General features: G+C 51.9%; 2 protein-coding genes across 3 annotated transcripts in view; one reads left to right on the top strand and one right to left on the bottom strand.

Moving 5' to 3' along the window:
- Positions 1-15,725, bottom strand: part of Plekhm2 (pleckstrin homology and RUN domain containing M2) — a 37,055-nt gene extending 21,330 nt beyond the window's left edge. For both annotated transcript variants that reach the window (XM_027951867.3, XM_027951868.3), the window contains exon 1: positions 15,569-15,725. In XM_027951867.3, coding sequence (XP_027807668.2) covers positions 15,569-15,628 — 60 coding nt within the window. In that variant the 5' untranslated portion in view covers positions 15,629-15,725. The remainder of the gene's footprint in view (positions 1-15,568) is intronic.
- LOC139707366 (proline-rich protein HaeIII subfamily 1-like) lies at positions 15,627-16,697 on the top strand. The gene has a single exon (XM_071618580.1). It carries the CDS (start codon positions 15,627-15,629, stop codon positions 16,695-16,697), a length of 1,071 nt encoding a protein of 356 aa, XP_071474681.1.
- The last annotated feature ends 1,517 nt before the right edge of the window (positions 16,698-18,214 follow it).

Genomic DNA, 18,214 nt, shown 5'->3' with positions numbered 1-18,214 from the left:
GGAGACAACTGCCATCTTCCAGCCCAGAGACACTTGTGGGGAGCCGATGCCGGCTGTGGCGCGAGCCACATTTACCAAGCACTGCTCAGTGTGTGGATTCTAGGGTCAGATAATATGCTTGAATCCGACTCTGCAACTCACTTGCTGTGTGACCTCTAAACTCGGTGTCCCCATCTTTAAAAAGGGCTTAGTACCTTCCTTGGAACCCCTCTAAAGGATGTCACGAGGGTTCAGATGATGGTCGCACTGTATTGATCAAAGGGCGTGACACCTTGTAAACACTCAGGTGCCAGCAGCTGTGATGACAGTGCAGCTCAGGAACATACTTAATCATCAGAGCAACCCCATAAAGTGGGTCGCCAAGCCAGTAAGCAGCAGAGCCAGATTTTAAACCCCGGTCTTTTCTCTCTTTCTTTCTTTCTTTTTTTTTTAACCTAGGGGCTTTTTACCGCTGAGTTACATCCCCAGTCCTTTTTATTTATTTTTAAAATTTTGAGTCTCATTAAGTTGCCCAGGCTAGTCTCAACCTGCCATCCTCTGCCTCGGCCTCCCACGTAGCTGTGGTTGCAGGCATGCGCCTCATACCCAGCTCTCCCAGGTCTTTTCACCAAATGTGAGCTCCAGAACCTGAGGTAATAATGTACACAAATGTTAGGACATCTGCATTCCTTCCTATATGTTTTAGGAGAATTAAAAAAAAAAAGCAGTGTCCCTTCCTAAATCAGGAGAACTGAAGAGCCATGGTTGATATGGACTCTGGGTCGTCTGTAGTCGGTTCCTTGCAGGCACTGAGGCCCGCCAGGCCGTTTCTGAGAAGGTGTGCCAGTGACCCTCCCTCCTGTGCCCCACACCAGCTTCCCTCAGAAACAAGGAAGTGTCTTTTGAGTCACAATAAGCCCTAGCTGCTCGGAGGAGACCCCACTCCTAGGAAGAAATTCATCCCGCGGCTCAAGACTGTCAAGTCGCTCTGCTGTTGGCCTCTGTCCATGTGGACCTGGAGAAGGCAGAACACTCCTGGCATGGGGTGAGTGGAGTTGGCCAGTATGGCCAGGGGCTTGCTCTTGTTTTTGCCAATAAAGTTTTATTGGAACCCACATCTACACCTGCTCTGGCATTACAACAGCCAAGTTGAATAAAGGCAACCGAGACTATATGGCCTGCAGAGCCCGAAATACTGACTATTCAGCTCTCTAAGAAGAAACCTGCTGATCTGCTGGGTAGAATTTGGCAGCGGGGGCAAGCACCCTTGGGACAGGTTGGGCTGGGGAGGTGTCTCTTGCTCAAAATTCAGTTCAGCAGTGGCCAGAGAGGGTGGCTCAAGCCTGCAGAGTCAAGTCATCCAGGTCAAAAATATAACTGAAGGGCTGGGGTTGTAGTTCAGTGACAGAGCACTTGCCTAGCACATGTGAGGCCCTGGGTTTGATCCTCAGTACCGCATAAAAATAAATAGCCTGGCGGCGTAGTGGCACTCACCTGTAATCCCAGCAGCTTGGGAGGCTGAGACAGGAGGATCACGAGTTCAAAGCCAGCCTCAGCAATGGCGAGGTGCTTAGCAATTTAGTGAGACCCTGTCTCTAAATAAAATACAAAATAGGGCTGGGGGTGTGGCTCAGTGGTTGAGTGCCCCTGAGTTCAATCCCGAGTACCAAAAATAAAAAATAAATAAAGGTATTGTGTCCATCTACAAAGAAAAATATTTTTAAAAAAATATTACTGAGGGCTGGGGCTGGAGCTCAGTGGTAGAGCGTTTGCCTGGCATGGGTGAGGCCCTGGGTTCTACCCTCAGCGCCACATAAAAATAAATAAATATGTGTCCATCTATAACTAAAAAAAATTTTTTTAAATTACTGAGCACCTACTTCATGTACATCAGGTACTATTCCTTTTATTTATTTACTTCGCAGTACTAGGGATTGAACCCAGGGGTCTTCTGCCACTAAACTACTACATCTACATCCCTAAAGCTGCTGCTGCTGCTGCTGCTTCTTCTTTTTCTTTTTTTTAAACAGGGTCTCACTAAGTTGCCCAGCTAGGCATGAACTTGCAGTTCTGCCTCAGTCCTCGGAGTAGCTGGGATTACACATGTATGCCACTGTGCCCAGTAGATACTATTCTTTTACAAAGTCCTTAAGTCCTTATAAAACTTACATTCTGGTGGCAGAGATAAACTATGTGCAAATATATAAAATAGCATCCGGGAACCATAAGTGCTATTTAAAAAAAAAAGGCAGGGCTAGGCACAGTGGGGCACACCTGTCATCCCAGCTACTGATGAAGCAGGAGGATTGCAAATTCAAGGCCAGCAGGATAAATTACCAAGGCTCTGGCTCTAAATAAAAAAATAAAAAGGGCCAGAAACAGTTCCGTGGTAGAGAGCATGCCTAACATGCACAAAGCTGTTACCATGCACAAAGTTCGATCCCCAGAACCAAACAACCCAACAAAAACAGAGGCAGGGTATGCAGGCCAGGCGCGGTGGCACACGCCTCTAATCCCAGTGACTCAGAAGGCTGAGACAGGAGGATCAAAAGTTCAAGGCAGCCTCAACAACTTAGGGACACCCTGTCCCTAAAATAAAATGGAGCTAAGGTTGTGGCTCTGGGATGGAGCTAAGGTTGTGGCTCTGCGGTATAGCACGTGCCTAGCACGTGCAAGGCCCTGGGGTTCAACCCTCAGCACCACATAAAAATAAATTAAAAAAATAAAATAAAGGTATTGTGTCCAACTACAACTAAAAAAATAATATTTAAAAAAAAAGAAGGGGCTGGGGCTGGGGCTGTGGCTGTCGCTCAGTGGTAGAGGACCCTGGGTTCTATCCCTGTACAGCAAAACAAAACAAACTGAGCTGGAGAAGGTGCCCCCGAGGGCAGGGCTGTGGAGGTTTCCGGGGGCAGAGTACCCCGGTTAGGGAACAGCAGCCGCAGCAACTGAGGACCATTAGAAAGGGAGATGCTGGGAAACTTGATGAAGGAAACCTGGGTGAGGGGGCAGGACACAGAGAGGGAGGGTGGGAAGCGTGAGGGGAACCTGCTTAACAAGCAAGCATGTCCAGAAACAGCCTTAATGAATGAAGCAATTGGAGCTGAAAAACTCAGCAGAAATTTGATGATATTAAGGAAATTTTAATTTTTTTGCACCAAGAGGTGCTATAAACTGGCCTACAGCCACACACCTTTTCCTTTATTTTTTTACAATTTTGAGACAGGGTCTCGATAAGTTGCTGAGGCTGGCCTTGAACTTGTGATCCTCCTGCCTCAGCCTCCTGAATGAATCACTGGGATGACAGGTGTGTGCCATGGTGCCTGGCCAACTTTTTAAAGATGTAAATGTGGTATTGGGTTATATGAGAAAAGAGTCCTCATCTTGGAGCAATAGATACTGAAGTATTTTTGGATGTCTGGAATCTGTTTCAAAATAATGGAGGGATGCGGGCATAGCTGACGCAAGACTTTCCATGAGATGATGAGAGAGGTGGGAAGAGGAGGGGGAAGAGGGAGGAGAGGGAGGAGAGGGAGGGAGCTGCAAGGAGGGAAGGAGAGAACAAAGGAGCATGTGACAGGAGAGCAAATAAGGAAAACTCCTTGGACCAGTTTTGCCAAAAGGGTGTTGGGAGAACAAGAACGGGTGGAGTCAGCCAGAGAGTTCCTTCCAGAACAGGAAAGACGAGAGGGGCTCCCCTGTCCGGGGAGGTGGCCACAGACGTGAGCCAGAGGCAGGTGGGCTGGTTCTCCTGACCAAGGGAGGATAAAAAAGTTCTCATCAGAAGAAAATCTAGAAACAAGCAAGGTCAGTTGAGGGTGCAGAGGCCGCTCATTCTTACAGTGCCCTTTAGAACTATGCTCCCCAAGGTCCGGGAGCGGCCTGGCCTCCATCTCAAACACCCAGGATGGGCTAAGTGACTCTTCTGTCTGGTTTTTGGGGGGACTCAGGCACCAGGCCTGGGGACAGCTGGTTCAGCTCATCCCAGAGCCCTTCCCAGCCAGGGGGTGGGTGCTCCCTGAGCCCCCTGGGCAGACTGGCCATCAGGAGACTAAGCCAGACCCCGTGGCTTCGGGGAAATGTGGGCGGCACTCTCCAGCAAGCCAAGAATGCCTGACGCAGAGCCTTTTAATCAGGGTTGGTCCCACTCTGCTCTGGGCTGCCCTTGTTTTGTCTCTTTCGTAGACACACAAACACAAAACACTATAAGTGCCATAGCTAGTACCAAGCAGCCCTTCCAGATTGTTCTATAATAGGTAACTCAAAGGCAGCTGTGAAAGATTATAAATGGGCAAATGAAAAGATGGTTACAGCCGGGCACAGAGGCACACACCTCTAATTCCAGTTCCTTGGGAGGCTGAAGCAGGAGGACCACAAGTTCAAGGCCAGCCTGGGCAACTTAGCAAGACTCTGTCTCAAAAAGCAAAAAGGGCCGGGAATGAAAATAAGTAGAGCACCCCTTAAACCAGTCCCCTGAGCTGGGGAAAAAAAAGAAGAAGAAGAAGAAAGTAAGGAAGAAAAGATGGTGACCTCCTTTCTCTCTCCCAAGTCAGTCAAGCCACAGGATTTGATGCTGCCAGCCCAACAGATGGGAGATCTGGATCCAACTCTGCCACTGACTCCCAGGCTATCCTGGGAAGGAGGAGGGGTAACACCTCTATATTTATAGTGGACAAAATCCTGCTCCAACAACATCAGGAAGCTCTGCAGGGCTGAGAGCGGGCTGCACGCACGAGTGCTCCACCTGGTGACCACTACAGGCTCCTCCGCGACCCCTGCCATGCCTGTCCCTGCTTACCCACAGAACGCAGGCCTATGGCTGTAGGAAAAACTCAGCCTGGCGCCACCTGAGGCATGCTCTCATGGGGGAGATCACCAGGTAACAGCAGCCTCCCTACTAGCTCCAAGGAGACCAATCGTATTTAGATGACAGCAAGTTTAGGACAGCCTCAGCAGTTGAGGTCTAGGAGACAGAAATCCAAGAGCAGGAAAGACCCCAACCAAAGGGCTGCTTCCTCACCTCAAACTGTCCCAAGAATTAAATCAGCCATGCACAGTGGCACACACCTGTAATCCTACTCGGGAGGCAGAGGCAGGAAGATTCCAAGTTCAAGGCCACACTGGGCAACTTTGGCTCAACTGAACCTTAGAGACAGACTGTAGCAAAGACCCCCAGGTCCCCTTAGTCTACAAGGCCTGTCCTGAGACCCTGCAGGAGCACTGTGGGTGAGGACAAGCCTCGGGAGAAGTGACAGGTGCAGCCAGCCTTGTGTTTTGGAGTCCTACTCCAGCATGGCCACTGATTGGGCAAACCTTCCCCAGATCTTCTGGGACATTCTTCCTCTCCAGGGCAGGTCCCCAGAGGAAAGGCAGAGTTCAGGCCACTTGTACCATTTACTACCTCATAAGTTGGGGTACCCCTAAGCCTTGATGCATGGACTCCTCAGTGAGGGACCCCAAGAGGACTAGTGTGGATCATGGCAGCTGGACAAGGGCTGCTGTGGTCAGAGCTACCTACTGTTCCCTTGGGGAGGCCACTGTGACACCTCACCCCCGCCCTACCTTGCATCAGCCATATGGGCCAGCCTCCGGCAGATCTGAAGGGAAAGGCCAGCGCTCTTGATCTATCCCCTCAGAAATAAACAAGCAGACAAGCCAATAAATGCTTTCGTCTTAGCCAGGCTTCTTAAGAGCAATGCCTGTTACACCCCCCAGGCCTGGATCCCCACTGCCAACAGCATGTCTATGGAGGATCTAGCAGCGTCCAAGGCGAGGCCAGAGCTGGCTGGAGAGCCCTTAGTTTTTAGCAGCAGTTTCCCAGGACTCAGTGAGAACCTCCGTGCAGGAAGCGTGAAGGGAGCCAGAGACTGGGGCGGGGTGTCTGTGAATGGAACTGACTGCTGAACCTGCTGGAAAGGCAGAAATAATCGCTCAGCCAGAGCCTCCCATTTTAGGAGGGAGACTGGGGCTCAGGCTTCGCCCAGTGTCCCTCTGCTTCCTGCAGTCTCGGCCAGATGCCCTCCAGGAGAAGGCCAGTGCTGGAGGCGGCCACCCACCTGGGTGAAACAGCTGTTGAGCCGGGGTGGGGCTGGGTGTACCTGCCCAAACCCTCAGAAAGTGCTCCTCCCTGCACCCTCCCCAGGAGGGCAGAGCGTGGGGCACTGGGCCATCCCAGGGCTTCAGTGACTGAACAGAATGGGGAGGTAGGGGCTGGGCAGGAACACTCTAGCTGCTTCTTCCTAGATAGCGTGAGGGTGTCAGCAGAGGTTCCGGTTGCTGGTGACTGCTGCTCCACCAACCCAGGCAACCGTGATGCTTCTGCCTTACTCTAGTGATTATAGAATCCCTAACCCGAGATCCCACCCCTTCTTAGCCAGGAAATGACAACCAACCACAGGACAGCGGACTATGGGGCAGAAGAACTCAGAGCCCTCCCTGCATAAGAACCAGAGGTCCTTGATTTGGAGAAGATGGTCCTCTAAATGGGCATGAAAAACCATGTCCTTCAGCTGAGGTCCCTGGGGGATGGCCAAGCCCCTGCCCAGGAAGGACTTGTGCCAGGCCGTGGGGACTGGCTTGGACTGGCTGGATCCCTCCCCCAGCAGAGCTGTCACAAAGGGTTGGCCTGCCATGGCCCGCACTGCTTCATAAGCAAGACTGGTGAAACTGAGGCTTCTTAGCCACTTATTTGCCACCAAATACAGCACCAGCTCCACATTTTCCTTCTCGATCTCCCAAATCGCTGCTGCTGGTCCCTTTGCTGGAGACCTGTAGGTGCTCTGCTCTGACAGCTCTGCTGAAAGCAAAAGGCAGGTAGGGAATCATTCGTGGGTTTCCTTTTCCTGCGCTTCCTTTGGGGCGCAGGAAGGATGATGGCCAAGAAGGCCAGATCTCTCGGTACTTGGACCGAGCACAGTATCTACAGTTAAAAGCTCCTCCCTTCAGGAAGGAGAGAGCACAAGCCTCAAGGCACTGTGACGGCTCTGCCCTGGAAACGGGGACCAAGGATGTCTCTCAGAGTGGGCAGAACATGGCGAGGCTCTGCCAAGAGGTTCCTAGGCAAACACCAGAGGCCCAGAAGCCACGCTGGCCTGGAAGCCACGGGCAGGCCTGGCGCCACCCCGTTCTCCCACTGCGGGGCTGGAGGCGGGCGTCTGCAGGAGCCCTGCCTGGGGTTCTGAGCACCCCATGCTCAGGCTGCTCACGCCCTGACGGGAAGAGGGCAGTTTCTCAAAGCCTCATTTGAGCCAGGCCTGTGGAGCCTGGAGCCGGCTGCTCTGGGTTGTCTTTCACTTCCCCTTTCCTGGGGCTGCGCCTGTGCAAGACCACTCAAGCAATCCCACCCAGACACCACTGGGGTGCTGGAGGAAAACAGTCCCCAGAGTCCCTGTCTAATCACATGGCGGGGACCCCGATTTCCCTCCAAGGCCTGAGCAGGGTAATCAGCTACCCCAGGGTGAGGAAGCATGGGGGAGGGGGGACTTCACAGATCACAATCCATGGTTGGTCGGTTGGTTGGGTTTTCTCTAGGGATTGAAGCCAGGCGCTCTACCACTGAGCTCCTCCTTGGTCCTTTTCATTTTGAATTAGGGCCTCACTAAATTGCTGTGGCTGGCCTTGAACTGGCCATCCTCCTGCCTCACCCCATCCCCTATAATCCCAGCGACTTGGGAGGCTGAGGCAGGAGGATTGCAAGTTGTTTGAAGCCAGCCTGGGCAACCTGGCAAGACTGTCTCAAAATAAATTTTAAAAATTAAAAGGGTTGGAGGGCTGGGGTTGTAGCTTGGGGCAGAGTGCTTGCCTAGCATGTGTGAGGCCCTGGGTTTGATCCTCAGCACCACATAAAAATAAATAGAGATATTTTGTCCAACTACTACTAAAAAAAATTTAAAAAAAAATAAAATGAAGGCATGCTGTCCATCAAAATTTTTTTTAAAAAAGGGGCGGGGGTCGGAGGGCTTGGGCTGTAGCTCAGTGGCAGAGCGCATGCCTAGCATGTGTGAGGCACTGGGTTCTATTCTCAGCACCATATATAAATAAATAAAATAAAGGTCCATCAACAACTAAAACTATATTTTAAAAAAGCGGGACAGGGAGTTGGAGATGCAGCTCAGTGTAGAGTGCCTGGTGGTCAAATATCATCAAAAGACACAAAAACAAAGAGCAAGAGCCAAAAAAACTGCCTCTCATCTCGGCGGCACCCCTGCAGGCCTTCTGACTTTGGACAAGTGGCTTCTCCACTTCGACTGTGTGTCGACAGGCAGCAGAGCCATTACCATGCCCTCCTGTCCTCCCACAGCACTGGGCTGTGGAGATTCTATTGGTCACCACAGTTCCCGGGGAGCGGGATGATAGGAAACGAATACCTCCTCGTCACTTCTATAATGAGAGCAAGGGGAGATGATAAGTCACAATACACAGATGGCGAAGCTGCTCTGGTGGCGAGAGAGGAGACACTCTCACACCCCGAGTTGTTGTATGACCAATGGATCAGTGGCCCCAACTTTCAGTTCCAGCCTAAAGGACTCTCCCAGAAACTGTCCCGATTCTCTGGCCTCAGATGGAAGCTCTAGGGTGTCCCCTCAAGCCAGCAGCAGGGAGAACTGTCTGGAGAGCTCACCCAAACTGGCCAGCGCCACCACCTGGCCCTCCAGGAGGCCAGCTCTCCGCTCCACTCCGCAGGGCAGGGCTCCAGATGCCACTGAGAGAGCCTCTTCACGGGCAGCGAGGCCACCTGTTCCCCTTGCACACGAGGGCACTGCCAGCTCTGGTGGCAACATGCCCTTCCCATGGTGGTGATCCTGAGGCCCAGACATCACCAGATTCCTGGGGGAAGAATGACCCACCCAGGATCCCGAGGTACCTGCCGAAGCAATGCCAGCCTTCTCCCCTCAGCACACCTCTGATCCCTAGCCCCTCCTCCTGCCCTCCTATTTTTCCAGCACTGGGGACTGAACCACTGACCACGTGCTCAGGCTTCTGTATTTTATTTTGAGTCAGGGTCTCGCTAAGCTGCCCAGGCTGACCTTGAACTCCTGGCTTAGCGCCTGAGTACCTTGCGGCCACAGCGCCACCCAGCCCCTCCCTGCCTTGGCATTAAAACCTGCCCTGACCTCTCCAGGTCAGGTCTCCAGGCCAATGGCTCCGCGAGCTGGCATGGGATTTTCAAGTTTTCTGTGAAATTCTCTTCACACTGGGTTCTAGCTGGAGAATCTGGAGGAAGACTCACACGAATAGCCTGCTCCACTGGACACTCTGGGGTGTGATCTGTGACTACAGAGTGACCACAGTCAGCCTTGGTCCTCCCACTTGAATGTGACCTGCTTCTCTCTAGCCCCAGATGCAGGTGAGCTTCTGCCGCGTTCAAGACCTCACAAGGCCTTCGGATCTGGAAGGGCCTAAGCTAGGGCCACACCACGGAGACAGGCCTGGGAATGCTTGAGCCGGGCTGGAAGGACGGTAGTGACAAGCTTCCAAGAGAAACCTGACGCCAGAGAAGCATTTCAGAAAAGGAGAACCAAATCCAAACCAAGCCAACGGGCGGGGCTCAGAAAAAAAAGTCCTCGCTTCTCCACCAGCGTCTATTCCTGGGCCGGGCGGGTGACCTGGATTGGCGCTCTCTGCCCACACTGGGGGCCCCTGGTTCCTCCTGGCCTCTATTATGCAAGGCCAGGAGCAAAGCTATGGCCAAGGCCAGGATCCAGGGAAGAGGAAGCAGGGAAGAGGGCCCTCCTTATAAAATGCTTGGGTAGTATTATTTTATTTAGATCTTTGCCCTGGAGATTCGGGTCCTTGGGGACTTCCAGAACAATTTCCCTTGAAGCCAGTGAGAACAAAACTATTGATCTAAACCCACACATACCTAGCAACCCTCTCCAGGAACGAGCTGATTTAAAGTACTGCAGACCCAGCTCTCGGGGACAAGGAGAGGGAGGAAAGGCCCTGCCCTCAGATCTTCACCGACAGACCAGGATGGCCAACAGCTGCGGCCAGTCACTGCTGTCCCCGGATTCCAGACTGACAAGGAGCCCCCTGCTCCATGTGGCACGTCTGCCGGAAATAGAGCCTAAGGTACCTGACCCAGGAGGACCTGAACAAGTCACTTCTGGTTAACCACCGCAGGACTCATTTCTCCTGCTTAAGGGGGAGGGGAACAGGGGCGGTTCCTATTCATTCTAGGTGCTTCTGAGCTGGATTTTTTTTTTTTTTGCTGTTGTTTTTGTTCTTTGATACTAGGGATTGAACCCAGGAGCCCCCAACCACGGAGTCACATCCCAACCCTTTTTATATTTTATTTTGAGGCAGGCTCTCCCTAAGTTGCTTAGGAACTTGCTAATTTGCTGGGGCTGGCTCTGAACTCGCCATCCTCCTGCCTCAGCCTCCTGAGCCTCTGGGATGACAGGCGTGGCCACCTCACTACCTATTTTCTTAGATAATGTCCCTTCTCTGCACCTGACCAAGGTTCCTTGGGAAGGCAATGTCACTGCTTTGGGGAGTGCTCCCTGGTCACCTCCTCCACAGACTTCCCTGCCCATGCCCTGTCACAAGGTCTGTGTGACGCCTGTGTATTGCCACAGTCTGAAATCCTGTTTATCCATCCCTTCATTTATTTCTCATCTCCTACTAGAATGTCACTTCCATGAAGGCAGAGACCTTATCTGCCTCCACAGCGAGTTCCCTGGGGCCTAGATCACGGGGACCGAGGGAAGGAGCTCAGCAGTGTTTTAAATAACTGAACACACGACCATGGGGCAGAACTCAGTGTCCACGTCCACTCCACAAGCCTGATGTGAAATGCGACAGATCAGGTCAACCACAAGCCAGAAGGTGACTCTGCGCCCGCCTCAGTGAGGACTTTTTTGGGTGCACACGTGTGTAAATAAAAATACCTAAAAATACCGCCTGTGGGCCAAAACAGCATGAGGCCTACTTTGGTAAATAAAGGTTTACTGGAACACAGCCACGCCCTGCATGGCGGTTGCTTTTGAGTTCCAAGGGCAGAAGAGAGGAGATGGTTCAACAAAGACCCCATGTCCCCAAATATTTACCATCTGGTCTTTCAAGAAAAAGCTTATAGGAAGCATAGCGTGGGGCTGGGGCTCAGGGGGAGAGCACTTGCCTAGCATGTGGGAGGCCCTGGGTTAATTCTCAGCACTGCGTGTAAATAAATAAAATAAAGGTCCATTGACAACTAAAAAAAAAGTATTTAAAAAAAAAAAAAAAAAAAGCATAGTGTGACACACACGGAAAACTGCTCCCAAGTCATAATGGTGGCTTCCTTTGGTTTAGGCCTCACAGTGCACAGGCGCTGGCTGCGTGCTGAGTACCACAGGCAACTGAATTCTCCTTAGAACACCAGTAGGTTCTGGCTGTCACCAGCCAGGACTGACACAGTCAATGACAAACCCGGGCTCCAGGCCCAGGCCCAGGCCCGAGAACCTCTGAAGCCTGTGTCTCAGCTTCTAGGCTGGATGGCTCCCCAGAGAGCACCTTCCAGCCCCACCCAGCAGGATCCCCTGCACACTCCTCACTGTCCCCAGAAGACCACCTGGAGGGCTCCACGTCCTTGGGATGCTCCTTCTAGTTTGGATGCCTGCTTCTTTTCCTTCTCTAAATTCTACCAATTTATCAGGACTTGGTGAAGCCTTCCTTCTCTGAGGGCTTCTCCTTGCCCCTAGCTATTTTATTTAGTTAGTTATTTTTTTTTTAGTTGTAGATGGACACAATATCTTTATTTTTTTATGTGGTGCTGAGGATCGAACCCAGTGCCTGACACATTCCAGGCAACTCAACCACTGAGCTACAGCCCCAGCCCCTTATTTAGTTATTTTTAATTTGTGGTTCTGGGGACTGAACCCAGGGGTGCTTTACCGCTGAGCTACATCTCTGGCCCTTTTTTAAAGTTTTTGAGACAAGGTCTTGCTAAATTTCCCAGGCTGGCCTCAAACTTAGGATCTTCCTGCCTCAGACCCCCAAGTCCCTGGGATTACAGGCAATGTGCCACCACCCCCAGAACCCTAATTATGTTTAAAATTTCCCCCCCAAACTGTTAGAGGGCCAAGGCTGCTTCTTACAGCAGATCATTTGCTTAAACTGCATGTGTACTTAACAGACTCACTCCTCAAAAACAGGACAAAACTCAAAACTGAAAACCACTGCCTTCCCTTCCCTGGAGATGATGCTGTTTAGTAGAACCACCTGCCATCCAAAATGCCAACACGCAGGGCACGGTGAAGCACCCTGTAATCCCAGAGACTCAGGAGGAGGATCGCAAGTTCAAGGCCAGCCTTAGCAACTTAGGGAGACCCTGCCTCAAAATAAAAATAAATAAAAGGGCTGGGGATATAACTCAGGGGTAAAGCGCCCCTGGGTTCAATCCCGGGTACCAAAAGTTAATAAATTATTAATAATATCAAAGAAAGAAAAGAAACAAAATGCCAACATCCTGCTAGGATGCTTCTCTATTAACAACTCAGCAACCACAGGCTTTGTTAGCCTCTGCTACTCGCTCCCTGCCCAGAACCGTGGAACCATGGGGTTTGTTCCGTCCTGCTGACCGTCCGACTCTAATAGCCCCCAAATCCTATCTCCATCCAAGAACACGGTTCCCTGAGATTCAGGTAGGATAACAGCTATGTCACCTCTTGGGTGCTAGAGTATGTGCTGCTCATCACAAAATCTAGGTGTGACAACAGTGGAACTCATCTGGGCACAACGGCACACGACTGTAACCCCAGCAACTTGGGGTTGTCTCCAAATAAAAATGGGCTGGGGATGTAGTTCAATGGTAAAGCATTCCTGGGTTAAATCCCCAGTACCAATACTACTACTACTACCAACTACTACTGATAGTAATAATAAGACTACTAATAATAAGATAAGAAGAAGGAAGGAAGGAAGGAAGGAAGGAAGGAAGGAGGGAGGGAGGGAGGGAGGGAGGGGGAAGGAAGGGAGGGAGGGAGGGAAAATTGCTGAACTCAACTGCTTGGGGTGGGGGAGCACTTGAGGACACAGCTTCTTGGGGTGGAGGGACTTCTGGGACCATGGTCACATTGTTTCTAGTCCTAGGGGTCAGATATGTGAGTGTGAGAACATACTAAGCTGTTCTTTTAGGCTCTCTGTACTTCTCTATATGTACTTTTCTTTCTTTTTTTTTTAATATTTATTCTTAAGTTTTAGGTGGATACAATATCTTTATTTTACATTTATGTGGTGCTGAGGATCGAACCCAGTGCCTTGTGCATGCTAGGCCAGCACTCTACCACTGAGCCACACCCCAGCCCCCATATGTACTTTACAATAAAAAGTTTGAAAATGGCCAGGCATGGTGGCGCATGCCTGTAATCCTAGTGACTCAGGAGGCTGAGGCAGGAGGATCGTGGGTTCAAACCCAGCCTCAGCAGCTTAGCAGGTTCTCAGCAACTCAGAGAAACCCTGTCTCTAATAAATATAAAAAAGGGCTGGGGATGTGGCTTGGTGGTTAAGCACCCCTGGGTTTAATCCCTGGCACAAAAAAACAACAACAAAAAAAAAAGTTCGAAAATACTCTGTAAACACAGTAATACACAGCACACCTTTCTTTTTTCTTTCTTTCTTTTTTTTTTGTGGTGCTGGGGATTGAACCCCCGGCAGGCCTTGCTCATGCTAAGCAAGTGCTCTACCACTGAGTTATATCCCCAGCCCCAACACAACATTTTTTTTGCAGAAATACACATCTCATTTTCTTCCTGCAACATCCTTTAAAAAGAAGCAGTAATGTACTCCCAGTTTGAGAGGCTGAGGCAGGAGACTCAAAAGTTCAAGGCCAATCTCAGCAATTTAGCAAGACCCTCAGCAATTTAATGAGACCTTGTTTCAAAATAAAACAAAAAGGGCTGGGGATATGGCTCAGTGGTAGAGGGCCCCTGGGTTCAATCCTCAGTACCAAAGACAAGCAAACAACAACAAAAACCATTTTACTGGTGGCAGGAGTGGAACAAAGGCAAAGCAACTCTCAGGGTGCTAGTGCTGTATGACAAATTCAGGTAAGACTGGTATTCGAGGACAAATCTGACCTGCAGACTGCTAGCCTGCGATGTCTGTTGCTGTAGCTGAACTGATTCCCATTAGAAGCAGATACCCTGATTCAGAAAACCACACACACTTCAGGATGCAGGAATCCTATGGCAGTTGTCTGAAACAAGCACACAGAGGAAGTGCTACCAAGTACAAATGGGTTACACAACAATCTGGAGGGCGAGAGGCGCCTGGCCTGCCTCAGACCTTGAAGAAGCAGAGCTGGTTCTACCACCAACAGAAAAGTACCAGCACCATGCTAGACGCTCTCATACTTCTATTAAATCTTCACAACAACTAATTTTATTCCTCTGTTAACAGATGAGAAACTGAGACAGGGAGAGGTTAAGGTTATGGGTTACTAATTGTCAGGGTGAGGATTCAATTCCCCAGGAGCAGGACTCTAGAATTCTTGTTCTCAACTGTGATGCTAGACAGGCCTTGAGTTGGGATGCACCCAGGGAAGAGTTTCCAGTTTCTAGTGAGCAACTTATATTTTCTGGGATGCATTACAGCTCAATAAAATGTGCCTGGACAAACACATAATTTCTAAGCATCTTGACAAAACACACCCAACTCCTTCACGAACAACAGCTGGATGTACAGAGTGGATCTCTGCCTTCAAATGATCCATGTTTTACATGGTTGGTGCCCATGTCTACCACCTCTCTGTCTAGGACTTCCCCAAGTTTTTTTTTTTTTTTTTTTGAAGTTTAAAAACAAAATTGTTGGCCTTCCTAGAGCCATAGTTGGCCCAGATTAGACTGGAAAGCTCGGCAGTCTTTTCTGTTGTGACAGATGCACTGCTTGTGCTGTATATGTGTAATAAGAGTTGCAATACATTCCGCTGTCATTTATTTTTTTAAAATCAATAATAATAATTTAAAAAAAGATGCTCTGCTTTTTAACAAAGTCCTTGCTCCTCCTGCACGCCTCCCAGTGAGCAAGACCAACCGAGACCCCATTGCATTCGCAAAGCTCAGGACAACAAAATAAAAGTTCATTGGACCGCCCGTGTCACATCCCGATGGGCTTTTTGCAAGATTATTTGGGGTCTACTTTTCTTTTTAAGCCACACTTGTCTTTAGGAAGGGTAAAACTGCTGGCCCGGGTCACTTTCTGAGGAATGTCAGTGGGATAGAGCAGTTATTCACACACAGGGTGGTTTCACGAATCCCCTTGTCTGGCTCCCTGAAGTGATGAAATAACCTAGTGAGTCTTGTCCCCACCAGGTCGTCCCCAGCTCCCAGATTCGGGGCTGACCAGGTGACCCAGGGATCAGTCATAAACAGGGGACATCCACTCCGGCGGCCCCGAGGGTCGCAGGATGAACTCCACCTTCTTTCCTGGGATGGCCACCGACGCGTGCCCTTGACAGGTGCTCCGCAGCACCTGGCCCCGCCGAGAGGCCCTGGCTGGACCGGCCCGGGGTGCGGGGACCCGCCGCCGGTGCAGGGACGGGACGCGGCGGCTCAGGCTCCGTGGCTCCGAGGCCGCCGCCCCAGCCCTGCGGCCCGGCGGCGGCCGCGCTCACCTTCTTCACCGACAGCGAGATGTTCTCCAGGATCCGGTCCTTCACCTCCCGCGGCTCCATGGCGCCGCCGCCGCCGCCGCCGCCCCGCCGCCGCTTCCCGCGCCGCGGGCCCGGGGCTGCCGCCAACCGCTGCCGCCGGCCGTGCGGGGGCTCCGTCGTGCCGGCCGCGGGGCCCGGCGCCCGCCGCCCGGCCCTCGCCTCGCCCGGGCCCTCGCTCCGCCGCGGCCCGGCGGCTCCCGAGCGGCCGGCGGGGAAGGAGGCCGCGGGCGGTGCGCGGTGGCGGCGGCGGCGGCAGGAACTGATGTCAGGCGGGGCGGCGCCAGGGCGGGCGGCGGCGCACGCGGGCCTGCGGACGGCGGCGGACCCCGGCCCGGACCCCTGCCCGGACCCACCGCGGCCCAGGGACCCCGCCCACACCCCCACCTGGGCTCCAGACCCGCCTGTGCCCAGGATCCCACCTACAGACCCACCTGGGCCCAGGGACCCCACTTACAGACCCAACTGGGCCCAGGGACCCCCACCCCAGACCCGCCTGGGCCCAGGGACCCCGCCTACAGACCCACCTGGGCCCAGGACCCCACCTACAGACCCACCTGGGCTCAGGGACCCCCAGCTACAGACCCACCTGGGCCCAGGGACCCCTCCACACAGACCTGCCTGTGCCCAGGGACCCCCACCTACAAATCCACCAGGGTCCCAGACTCAGCCTACAGACCCACCTGGGCCCCAGACCCACCTGTGCCCAGGGACCCCTGCCTACAAACCCACCTGGGCCTGGGACCCCAGCCCAGAGATCTACCTCTGCCTACAAACCATCTGGAAGCCCAAGACCCCAGCCATAGACCCTCCTAGCAGCCCTGGACCCTGGGCCCCAGACCCACCTTGCATGGGAACCCTGCCCACAGACCACCTGTGCCAGCAGACCCAGCTGAGCCCAGGACCCCTCAGCCAGCAGACCCCACCAAAGTCCCCCTGGGCCTCCTCAGTGCTCAGACCCAGGCCACTGGGACCCCTCAGCCAGCAGACAAAGGCCCCAGCACACTACCTTGGCCCTGCCTCCAGAACCCAGGCTACCTGGGCCCCATCAGGTGGCCACTTCCCAGTCGCTCATGCTCAAGGAGAGCCCTAACCTTCAAGTTGCTCCAGGTTCCTGGTGACCCTCTCCACCTCCAAAATACACCCTCTTAACTTCCCCTTCAGGTCTAAGGCCCTTCCTACCCAGATCCCACTTTTTCAGACCCACTATCTGGAGAGCCTCCGCTCCCGCATCCCCACCTCCATCCCATCCCAAAATCCACCAAATCTACACTTAGGAATTCTCAGTCTCCTACCTGGCTCAGTTCTCTCATTTGGTTCCCAAATAGATTTGTCCTCACACATTCATTAGTCTCTTCTTGAATTCTTAGCCCAGTTCTGAGATCTGGCTCCCCAGTCTTTCCTTGTCCCTTCTCAGGCTGTCTTATCCCTACAAGTTACCCCAGCAAACATCTGAAACTCCCACAGGTCATCCAAGAGGGGCCCCGCCCCACATACATGCAAAAGATTCCCCATTTCTTAGTTTTCCAAGGAAGAAACCCAAAGTGGTGATGGTTTGTTTTTGTGAGACTGGGGGTTGAACCCAGGTTTTTATTTTGTGACAGGCTCTCACTAAGTTGCTTAGGGCTTTGCTAAAGTGCTGATGCTGGCCTTGAATTTGTGATCCTCCTGCCTCAGCCCTGAGTCACTGGTATTGCAGGCTTGTGCCACCGCACCTGGCAGTTATTTTGTTTTTATGTGACTGGAGAAGGGGACAAAATAAGCTTGGGAAAAGGAAAGAGAAGCTCTTCTTAGGAAGCTGGGATTGCTGCATTCATTACCACTTCTGGGCGAGGACAGAGTTGCCAATACCACCAGTGATGAGGGCCGGCGTGCGCCAAGTACACTGGGCTCCCATAGCCTCCTGTGGCCCCTCTTGTACAGATGAAGAAGTTGAGGGCCGGGAGTTAAGTCATTTGCCTGCAATCATACCACAGTTGGTGGAGCCCAGACAGCAACCCAGGCATTGGCTCCAGAAAACATTCCTCTGCTTTTCTGGGCCTTTACATTTTTACAGATTATTCTAGGAGGCAGCCCTGGGGGCTCAGGCTAACCTTTATAGAAAGAATCAAAGTCTCTATAGTAACAAAATTACTTATTCTTGTGTAAGAATAAGTAATTCTTAGGGCTGGGATATAGCTCCATTAGTAGAGTGCTTGCCTCCCATGCACGAGGCCCTGGGTTTGATCCCCAGCACCAAAATAATAATAATAATAATAATTCTTCAGACTGAATTCAGGAAAATAAAAGATGGCTCTGTGGAGCTGGGCAGAAGGCAGAATAAGGACAGGTGGAAATTGAGGCTGTAGTTCCTAGGTAGGCAGAGGAAAGATTGAGGGCAAAAGACAAGTTACTTTGAATGACAAAAGAAGTCACCAGGTGTCTAAAGGTGTTTGTGGCAAGGAGAAGGGAAGTGTACCTCCCTTCCCTCTCTTTCCTGCACATCCCACTCTGCACATCCCACTCTGCCAGATGCAGTAGCCCTGGCTCATGAGGACCCACTCAGCCCAAAGTCGAAGCAAGCTTTGTGATCCTTCTCTGCTGTGAATCAAGCCACCTTCTGCCAAGCAA

Source organism: Marmota flaviventris, chromosome 10 (assembly GCF_047511675.1).
Source record: "Marmota flaviventris isolate mMarFla1 chromosome 10, mMarFla1.hap1, whole genome shotgun sequence".
Taxonomy (NCBI): domain Eukaryota; kingdom Metazoa; phylum Chordata; class Mammalia; order Rodentia; family Sciuridae; genus Marmota; species Marmota flaviventris.
The sequence above is the reverse complement of the archived record's forward strand: the minus strand, read 5'-3'. Positions and strand labels throughout refer to the sequence as shown.